At 45.8% G+C, this 10,883-nt stretch overlaps 1 protein-coding gene across 1 annotated transcript; it reads right to left on the bottom strand.

Moving 5' to 3' along the window:
• Window positions 1–373: 373 nt before the first annotated feature.
• Window positions 374–3,241, bottom strand: LOC146060103 (uncharacterized). The gene is made up of 2 exons (XM_083172996.1): window positions 2,826–3,241; window positions 374–1,973 (listed from the first exon to the last, which is right to left on the bottom strand). Exons 1-2 carry the CDS (start codon window positions 3,237–3,239, stop codon window positions 1,794–1,796), a joined length of 594 nt encoding a protein of 197 aa, XP_083029122.1. The 5' UTR covers window positions 3,240–3,241; the 3' UTR covers window positions 374–1,793.
• Window positions 3,242–10,883: the final 7,642 nt, after the last annotated feature.

Genomic DNA, 10,883 nt, shown 5'->3' with positions numbered 1-10,883 from the left:
GCTGCAGTACCAGTATTGCAAGGTAAGGATGAAATATACACCGTACACTTTATTGTGCAAACAAAATATTTTTATTTATAATTTAGGCCTAGGACAGAAACAGGTTTTTTAGGCCTTTTATAGGTAAAACATGTAAAATAGTAAATAGATTGTGTCAACACAAATATATTATAATACCATATATAAAAGATATTGTACAAAAACACACACTATATATAAAGATTTAAGTATGTCTGACCCAGTTTAAACTTTCCCAATAAGTACGGGCTACTGTGTGGCAGAGGATGTCTGCCGCAGATAAGTAAAGGCTGCGGCCCACATGGCGCATGGCGCAGATTCAATGGTCCCGGCCCCATTGATGTGCGCCATACGACATGTGAGCAGTGGCCATCACATACCTGCAGCTGAGACCATGTCTGCCGCACAGTACCCCATACTATTGGTAAAGAAAAAAGGGCAATAAATGGAGTTTGCTCTCCAGATTGAGGAGAATCCTGTTCTCCCTCTGGTAATGCAGGTACAGGTAGCAGCATATAAAAAGAAAAAAAAACACACTCTGGTAACTTCTGGAACAGGCCCTTACAACAGTAGGGATAAGGTACTGTGTGGCAGAGGATGTCTGCTGCAGATATGTAAAGGCTGCGGCCCACATGGCGCATGGCGCAGATGCAATTTTCCCGGCCCCATTGATGTGCGCCAAACGCCATGTGAGCAGTGGCCATCACATACCTGCAGCTGAGACCATGTCTGCCGCACAGTACCCCATACTATTGGTAAAGAAAAAAGGGCAATAAATGGAGTTTGCTCTCCAGATTGAGGAGAATCCTGTTCTCCCTCTGGTAATGCAGGTACAGGTAGCAGCATATAAAAAGAAAAAAAACACACTCTGGTAACTTCTGGAACAGGCCCTTACAACAGTAGGGATAAGGTACTGTGTGGCAGAGGATGTCTGCTGCAGATATGTAAAGGCTGCGGCCCACATGGCGCATGGCGCAGATGCAATGGACCCGGCCCCATTGATGTGCGCCATACGCCATGTGAGCAGTGGCCATCACATACCTGCAGCTGAGACCATGTCTGCTGCACAGTACCCCATACTATTGGTAAAGAAAAAAGGGCAATAAATGGAGTTTGCTCTCCAGATTGAGGAGAATCCTGTTCTCCCTCTGGTAATGCAGGTACAGGTAGCAGCATATAAAAAAACAAAAAAACACACTGTGGCCCTTGTGTGGCAGAGGATGTCTGCTGTAGATATGTAAAGGCTGCGGCCCACATGGCGCATGGCGCAGATGCAATGGTCCCGGCCCCATTGATGTGCGCCATACGCCATGTGAGCAGTGGCCATCACATACCTGCAGCTGAGACCATGTCGATGGTAAATGATAAAATAGCCTATTTTTTAAGACAGATCCTCAAAAACAGGAGACTCTGGATCTTCTATCAGTAAAGAACTGTAGAATTGACGGTACTGGGGGGGTTGAGAAGGCTGTGTAGGTGTTGACTGGATATGTGTTGGAATTGTGCTCGACTGGCCTGGTACGGTGGCAGGCGGAGTAGGCACTGGTGATTCTAATGACAGTGGTGTGTCTGGTGCACTACCCATGCCAACTATTTTAGTGCCACTGTTGAGATACCCTTAACTGCCATTATACACCAACTCCATGCATAACTTTTCAAAAGTAAGTTGCTGGTCCGGAGCCATGTTGCGAACACACTCTGCCACATAAGTGAAGTAGTTGTCATGTTTGTCCGGGTTTCTTTGCAGGACTTGATGTGCCCGCATCATAAATTCTTCATGTGCTGCTGCTTCTCCTTTTTTTCCTTTGCCACGCATTTTTTTTGGCACGGGGGAGTGGTGGAGTGGGTTCCAGGGTGGGTGGCAGAGTGCGTGCCGGAGTAGGAGCTTCGCTCGATGTGCATGCATTATCAGATAGGACAGATAGGTCTGGGGTTGCAGGTGGGTAGTCACCAAGCTGTAAAAAAATTGAACATGTTTACTAATCAATTCTATTTACTTCTAATTTCAGTTCCCTACCAGCGTGAATGAATGGAAAGTCATCGCAGAGGAGTTTGAACAGCGATGGAACTTTCCAAATTGCGTTGGAGCCATTGATGGCAAACATGTCCGCATAGCCCAGCCTATCAATAGTGGTTCCTACTATTTTAATTACAAGGGCTATTTTAACATTGTACTAATGGCTGTTGTTAATGCGAACTATGAGTTTATCTTCCTGGATGTAGGAAGGAATGGCCGTGCATCGGATGGTGGCACTTTCAAGGACACAAAGTTCTACGAAAGGCTCATAGCGAACACCCTTCACTTGCCGTCTGTCCAGGAAACTAAACAGGGGCTTAACTTTGTGTTTGTGGCAGACGAGGCTTTTGGCCTGCACGAGCATGTCATGAAGCCATATGCGCAAAGGGGCCTGAACCATGACAAAAGGATCTTTAACTACAGGCTATCCAGGGCACGGCGTGTTGTGGAAAATGCTTTTGGCATCCTGGCAAGCCGGTTTCGCATTTTCCACACTGCCATTAACCTGAGGGTGGACAAAATTGACTGGGTTGTCACGGCGTGCTGTGTCCTGCACAATTTGCTCCGCAGAAAAGCCACACAGCAAAGGGCTACAAGCACAGCACTCCAAGAAGACCAAGAACTGCCAGAGGAGGTAGTGCAGATATCCTCCTTGCAAACCCCAACACAACACTACACAGGGAGTGCACGAGCCAAACAGGTGAGGGAAGAGTACATGGCCTACTTTAATGGGGAGGGGGCTGTGGATTGGCAGGAGGAATCAATTAGATAGCCAAAAAAATAGACTCACCGATGCAGACTGCGAATTCTCCTCCTCCTGCGCCGTGACTTCTTGGTTTTCCTGTTCGACCATCAGGACTACTCCTGTCCTCATCGACTCCTGGCTGAGGGTGAACGTCAACCTATCATAGTAACAGAGCGATGTTTGATACATCTCGTCAACTCCAGCACCAGACTTCTTTGCAGCCTCCACCTTCTTGTGTTCCTTTAAGAACACCGTGCGCAGATTCTGGATGCGTTTCCGCACCCATTCAACATTGGCCTCTGGGTGAAATGGGAGACTGTAGCGAGCCAAGTCCTCCAAGGCTTGGTTTCTTTTCATTTTGTTTGAATATTCTTTGGATTTTGTTCGCCACAGGCATTCGTGTGAACGATATTTTTCTATAAACCCTTCTAAAAACTCTTGTTCCTTTGCATTGGACATTTGGACTGTAAAAAGATAAAACCATTTAATACCACTTTCACATCGCCGACACGTTTTAAAAACCGGTATTTAAAACGGTAATTAAAACGGGTCAGAGCCTTAACAGTGACCCAGATTACCGTTTTAAATACCGGTTTATACCCCTTTCACATCGCATTTTTAAAACGGTAAATTGCCGTTTTTTTTCCCTTTTTTTTTTTTTTTGGAAGCTTGGTTCATGCAGACAACTTTTCTGACAACTGTGATGACTATAAATGCATGAAATCAGCTGGTCATGTTATACAGAATGCAGAGGTCTCAGTGACTCCCGGGCAGCAGCATCGGATGGAGAGCAACCTCTGTAGCACATCTGGGTGGCCAGCCAGAGCACTGCACGACCGCTGCACACAGTCCCCGGTGCTCTGTCACACAGACAATCCCACAGTCTACAACAGCAGCGCGATCAGAAACAACATGAGAAGTCACTGTATGGACAATCACCCAGCAGACTGGAGACAGGGATGCTGCGCGGTGTGTTTCTAGGTGACAATTTTGCAGCTCTCTCCCCCCCTACCCCCCCCCCCCCCCCCCCCCGGTTAAAAGACCCCCCCGGGAGCTGGCAGGGGGGTCCGTGCGGCGCGGAGGTACCTGTATTAAAGGAGAGCCTGGAGGTCCCTGCGCCGCCTAGTATGATGCTGCCGGAGTCCCTGCAGTGAAGTGGAAATAACGCGCTATCTCCAGCGGAGATAGCGCGTTATTTCCACTTCACTGCAGGGACCCCGGCAGCATCATACTCAGCGCCGCAGGCGCAGGGACCTCCAGGCTCTCCCTTAAACAGGTACCTCCGCGCCGCACAGACCCCCCTGCCAGCTCCCGCTGCACCCACATGCAGTGGGGAGCTGGCGGAGATCCACCAGCGCCCGCAGCCCCCCGGAGAGTATATGGAGGGCATAGGACTGACGTCACTCACGGTCATCCCCGGTTATAAGGCGGCCGGATTCATTTCAGGGGCTTCCATGTTAATCCCCGGCAGCCACGGGCAGCTAACACTTCCAGGTACATGGGGGACGGTTTTTTTTTTTTTTTCCCTTTTTAAAACGTTTAAGCCTGTACACATTCACATTGCAGAAAAAACGGCAAGGAACCGTGTAGGACTCTGCTTTTTACACGGTTCGAAATGCCAGTTAACTTGAAACGGTAAATTGGCTGTGGTGCATTCACAGTGCAGGCTTAAACGTTTTAAAAAGGGAAAAAAACGGCAATATACCGTTTTAAAAGTGCGATGTGAAAGGGGTATTAGTTGTTATAGTTATATCCATGTTTTGTTTCATATTTAAATTTTTATAGTTATATCCATGTTTTGTTTCTGATTTAAATTTTTATAGTTATAGTTACCAGTTTACCTAGTTCTTATGTTTTAAGTATTTAAAATGTTAATAAACTTTTATGAAAACCACTATACATTTTATTGTGCAGATTGCTATTCACACACACAGGTGAATGGGGCCTAGCAGAGAGGAGTGCATGGAATACTGCAATGGTGGACAATGGTTATATGTATATATCTATATATACACAAACACAGGTGAATGGGGCCTAGCAGAGAGGAGTGCATGGAATACTGCAATGGTGGACAATGGTTATATGTATATATACACAAACAAACACACACACACAGGTGAATGGGGCCTAGCAGAGAGGAGTGCATGGAATACTGCAATGGTGGACAATGGTTATATGTATATATACACAAACAAACACACACACACAGGTGAATGGGGCCTAGCAGAGAGGAGTGCATGGAATACTGCAATGGTGGACAATGGTTATATGTATATATACACACATGGGGCCCACCCGAGCAAACAGTGACATGGTCGGGTGCATGGTTGCCAAACCAGTGTCTATACACACTATATACATTGGTGGCAACAGTGGGCATGCATAGGAGAGCATTGGGAGTGCAAACATACCAGGTTGTTGTTCTGGGAGATGAGACAAGAAGGAGAGTCCAACTGCTGCGCCAGTACTGTTTGCTATGTGGAAAAACATGGCGCCGGGGGAGTGTTTAGGAAATGCCACTCAAATAGGCTGGATCAAACGACGGACGCACCGTCGGACGGACGACGGAGGCGGCAAAAAACACTCACGTTCTGCATACGATTGACGGTCGGTCGGCCTGGGATTGACGGATCCTACCTGCAGCACGTAGGACCAAAGATGCGACCAAACGAGTGGCGTGTACGCGCATTGGATCGGAATCGGATCAAATAAATGTCAAAAACACACGATAGTACATACAATCTGCATACAACCGGTCGGAATTGGATCTAAATTGACAGAATCGGGCCCTAGTCGTCCTGGTGTGTACCCAGCATTAGCAAGTCTCTGGCAGTTGGTAAAGTTAGGGCAATATGGATGGTGTAATGGTTAGCATTGCTGCCTCACAGCACTGAGCCATGGCTTTGATTCCCACCATGGCTCTGTGTGGAGTTTGTATATTCTACCCATTCTTGCGTGGGTTTCCTCTGGGTACTCCGGTTTCCTTCCACAATCCAAAAATATACTGGTAGGCTAATTGGCTCCCAACAAATTAACCCTAGAATGTCTGTGTGTGTGTGTATGTGTGGTAGGGAACATAGATTGTAAGCTCCACTGGGCAGGGACTGATGTGTATGTTCAAATATAGACCCTTATTCAGATCTGATCACAGTACACATTTGTTCTCAAAATGGGCAAAACCATGTGCACTGCAGGTGGGGCAGATGTAACATGTGCAGGGAGAGTTACATATGGGTGGGGTGTGTTGAAACTGAAATCTAAATTGCAGTGTAAAAATAATGCAGCCAGTATTTACCCTGCACAGAAACAAAAGAACTCACCCAAATCTAACTCTCTCTATACATGTTACATCTGCCCCACCTGCAGTGCACATGGTTTTGACCATTTTGAGAACAAATTTGTACTGCGATCAGATCTGAAAAAGGGCCATTCTCTGTAAAGCGCTGCGGAATATGTGTGCGCTATATAAGAAACTGTTAATAAATAAAGTGAAACTACCCCTCTATCTACAGTTCTGGAAGGTACAAAGGACTGATCAGCTGGACACATTCCTCAGGGCAGTGATCCGTGACCTCAGTGCTGAATTCCTTAGCAGTCCAGAGCTGAGGAGGCCTGACTTCACCCCTAGCAGGGGGTAACTTCAGATTCTGATCATTCTACAACTAGACATGTGACTGGGATCAGAGCAAGCACATATGCTTTTTTTTTTTTTAAATTCAATTTTATTAACTTTTTTTCACATAAACATACAATACATAATTTCCCCTTTTATGGGTCATATTCATATCTCATTTTTAACATTTATCTAACAGAAGATCAAAAAATTCACATATATCATATAAGCACATATGCTTATTCTTCATGCTTAAAGAATGGTAGATCAGCTTTAAAAGTGGACTAAGCACATTAAATAATTAATTATGAACCTCATGTCTCACCTGTTAATCTAAAATTGGAAAATAGCCAACACCCATCTAATAACATAATGACAATTACAAAAATAATAACAACAGTAAACACTGCCACATAAAATAAACTGCAAGATACAAATCCATTGAATCTTTAACATATAAATAATCAAATTAGGTTCATTATATAGTTTGTCTATTTGCTTTTCAAGGTGAAGCAGATTTTTTGCAAGCACATTTTTATGGTTTTCGCAATAGCCCTCACATTACGTAAGCAGCAATAAATCTTTATGTTGATGCATGATGACTGGACTGTCTGGACAGCTGTGTGTCTGTGTGAGTGCGCGGGGCACTAAAGTAGCTTGTGTAAAATGACTGCTGCAGGACAACAAGGTGAACAGTGATGCAGGGTAACATACATAATTGATGTAAAGAACCATAAAATGTGTAATTACAGGGTCATATACAGTTCTTCTGTAACTCAGCAATAGTCTCTAAACTGCAATTACAAGCTCATATCCTAGAGCTATATATACAGGTAACAGAAGACTAGGCAGTGTCACAGCAGACATACTGTACTTGCCATAAAGGGATCTTGGTACTTGCCATAAAGGGATCTGATTACAGCGAGACAGTCCCGCTATCTGGAGAAAGTCCCTCCCATGGGTCACAGTGTATCGCAGGTGGGTGGACATTTGGGGGGAGCAGGTGCTTGGACACATACCCCCCAACATGACCGTCTCCAGGAGGGACACAATGCTCTGTTTCTGGACTTTCCTCTTCATTTATGATTACCTTCACCTGTGTTCAAACACAAACAGTTATCAATTAACTGTTTAAAACAGGTGATGGCAATCATACATTAAGAGTCCAGAAACAGAGCATTGTGTCCCTCCTGGAATGAGTCATGTTGGGAGTTATGCGCACAGTATCAATCAGTGCACAAAGGGGAGTCCATCCCCAAAATGACTAAAAACGGGGGTCTCGTCACTCACCCCGGACCCCTTTGTGTGTGGCTCTGCCCCTCTGAAGCCCCGCCCTTTTTTAAGGATCGGATGTGCCTAGGGCCGCGGTATGTCCCGTTACACTTATCTTAAATGTTGGGAGGTATGTAGACCTACCGTAGAGACAGGATATATTAAAATGCAATTGGGAGCAGGTAAAGGACAAGACAGTCAGTAAGATATAATATAATTAATAATACTTTACAACAATATACATGGTTCAGTATTCCTGTAATGCAGGGGTATTCAACATAGCTGTAGTAGAACTAAATATACCAGCATGCTCTACCCAGGGGCTCCGATAGTTGGGCTAGGCACAAATACTGGGAGGGAGCATTGCCAATCCAGAGAGGAACCCTCTTATGGAAATAACAAAAACATGGGTGTGTCAGCTTGAGGACCGATGTATGGAGCGGGTGAAGTGGTACTTGCGATTGCTGACCACCAGCACATCACCAAGGGAGAGAGATAAGACTAACTGCTTCTGCAGCTGCCTCTCTCCCCAGCCCAGAGCAAAGCAACATCTGTGTTGTGCTGGGATGAGGAGAGAGGCTTCTACAGCATTAGTCAGCTCAGTCTCTCCCTGCCCCAAGTGTTGCAGTTTGCAACAAAGAAGGGGAGTACAGCAGTCCCCCGCTGGCCCCCTCCAACAGTTCCATGCTCGGGTAAGTCCAACTCCCTCCTCTCTGCGCCATGTTATGTCGACATGCACCCAATGCATTTTTCTAGTGGCCGAGCCTTGACCCTAACAGCAGGGCTGTGGTTAACAGATCAAGAGCTTTTAGATCAATAGGGTGACCCCATATGGTTGACATATAAAATCACTTAGATGAAATCCCCAGCCTCCAGCCCCTGTGTACACCCCTTAAGACGGTATCCAAATAAAAGACCAAATGTACTATCAGACAAAAACCTAAGGGGTTTAGTGTTAGACAAATGATTATCTGTCATCAGCAAAGACACTGTCTAGATCGACAGATAACCATATGGTGATAACACCAGGCTAGCTCCAGGGGATATATCTGTGTCATTATGCCCAATTTCGCATCTGCAATAATAAATAGAGGGCTATATGAAAATAAAGTATATAGAAATAAATTGCATTGTTAATACATTGTAGTAACTGTTAATAAATACAACAGCCTAAGGGGCATATGTTCTAAGCCAATCAGCTTCTAACTGTCATGTTACAGGCTGTGTTTGAAAAATGTTATACCCAGAGACAGATTTACCGCTGGCCAACCTAACCACTCGCCTCGAGCTCAGATGGTCCCAAGGGGACCGTGAACAAGCCCCATGGAATCCAGGACTGATCAGCATAGTTCAATTTACACTACATGAGAGCGCACATCTGGATCGAATCTGCTTCAAATGTAGAAAAACCATTCGATGTCCATTTGATTTTCTATTCGATTTCAATTCGATTTTGCTTTTATAAGCAAAATCGAATAGAAAAATAGTGCATATCTCACAGTGTGTACCCTCTATTACAGTATGTGCTGTGAAACAAATGTCAACCCATTAAATCAAATTAAATTGATCTTAAAATAAAATTGTAATCAAACTTTTTTAAATTGTTTCCAGAATATAGAAAAAATATCAACTCAAAGAAACAAAACACTATAAAGAAAAGGATTCAGTATTGAATCCCGGCGGTCGGGATCCCGGCGTTCAGAATCCCGACGCCGGAATCCCGACAGCCGAAATGCCGACAAGGGGGGGACGTGGATCGCCCCCCCTTGCGGGCTCGCTGCGCTCGCCACGCAGCGGGCCCGGTGTCTCGCTACGCTCGGCACGCTATTTTATTCTTACTCCAGGGGTGTCGTGGACACCCCAGGAGGGAGAAAGTGTCGGCGTTTCGGCGGTCGGGATTCCGGCGTCGGGATTCTGAACGCCGGGATCCCGACCGCCGGGATCTTAACTGCATCCCAAAGAAAATACTGTATTACTATAATGTACCAAAGTACATAAATCATAGACATAGGATTCACATTACAGTTTCCAGGCCGCAAACTGTAGTTTGGTCAAAATTAGAAATGTATGAGAAGATATTATGGAGGGGGCCCTGTGACACACTGGGAGGGCACACAAAGGGAATCATGTTACCTTTTATTGCTTAGTAGGAGCTGTGAGGGTGCATATTTCATTATGAATTAATATGAAATGGTCATCATACTCTTAATCAATCGGTGTCAACTGGAGGTTTATAGGGAGTGGTTGGCAAAACGCAGACATATCATGGTTGTTTTCTGGCAGAGTATTTGCTATCAGCTGTGAGCTTTACATACAAATACATGGTTCCTGTGTTGATGCTGCTATGCTCAGTCTGTGCAGCCATATGCCCAGGCAGGGCCGGCGCTACCACTAGGCAGCTTTAGGCACCTGCCTAGGGCGCCGGCCACTGGAGGGCGCCCTTTTGATCTACCCAACATTTACATTTAAATATATTGCTACTCTAGCAATCGGCCAGCAGCTGGGTCAACGCTGCTGGTAAGGGGCGGGCGGCAGTTAGCGCCGCGGCACTATGGAGCCGACGGCACTAATGGAGACCTCTGCCTCCCCTCCCTGGCAGCATAATCAGCCCCCAATGCGACTCTCTCCCATCTGCAGCAAGGCGCAATGGAACACTTTCCATTGAAGTGGCATCATCTGCTGGGGAGACGCCGCTGCTAGATGCGCTGCACTGCAGACCCTGCTGCCCCAGCCGCCCACTGTCCAGCACCCACCTTCCTGTACGGGTAATCATCCCAGCCCGCGCAGTGGCGGGCTACACCAGCAGCAACTCACCTTGCCGCCCCCTCCTCCATCCTGCCCGCCGGTTAATACAGGGTGTCAGATCCAGGTGCTGGTATCATCATCCACCCATACAAGGAACAGGCAGCGCCGACCTGATCCTGATCTGACTGATCAGATCTGGAGGTAAGGTGTCTATGCTAGTGGCCGCTGTTCTATTACTATACAGTTTAATAAAGCCACTGACTTTTAGGCTCTATAATAATATTAGACAAATATATTGCATAGGAACATATACATTTTAGTACTGCTTGAACTTTCATGTGAAAATTGAATCTTTGGTCTTTGCTGTAGCTTCCTGGAATTAAATTCATTCTCGCTGTATACGGAACACTGTAAATATATTATTACACTATGGGGGTAATTCAGACCTGCCCGCTAGGCTGCACATATTCTCA

Source organism: Crinia signifera, chromosome 2, assembly GCF_055691185.1.
Source record: "Crinia signifera chromosome 2, ASM5569118v1, whole genome shotgun sequence".
NCBI classification, from domain to species: domain Eukaryota; kingdom Metazoa; phylum Chordata; class Amphibia; order Anura; family Myobatrachidae; genus Crinia; species Crinia signifera.
The sequence above is the reverse complement of the archived record's forward strand: the minus strand, read 5'-3'. Positions and strand labels throughout refer to the sequence as shown.

Excerpts from the sequence above, each read along its gene's own strand:
- LOC146060103 (XM_083172996.1), bottom strand. The coding sequence starts at position 3,239 with ATGTCCAATGCAAAGGAACAAGAGTTTTTAGAAGGGTTTATAGAAAAA. Across the intron at positions 1,974-2,825 it reads AGAATTCGCAGTCTGCATCG|CTTGGTGACTACCCACCTGC; the intron begins GTGAGTCTATTT and ends ATTTTTTTACAG.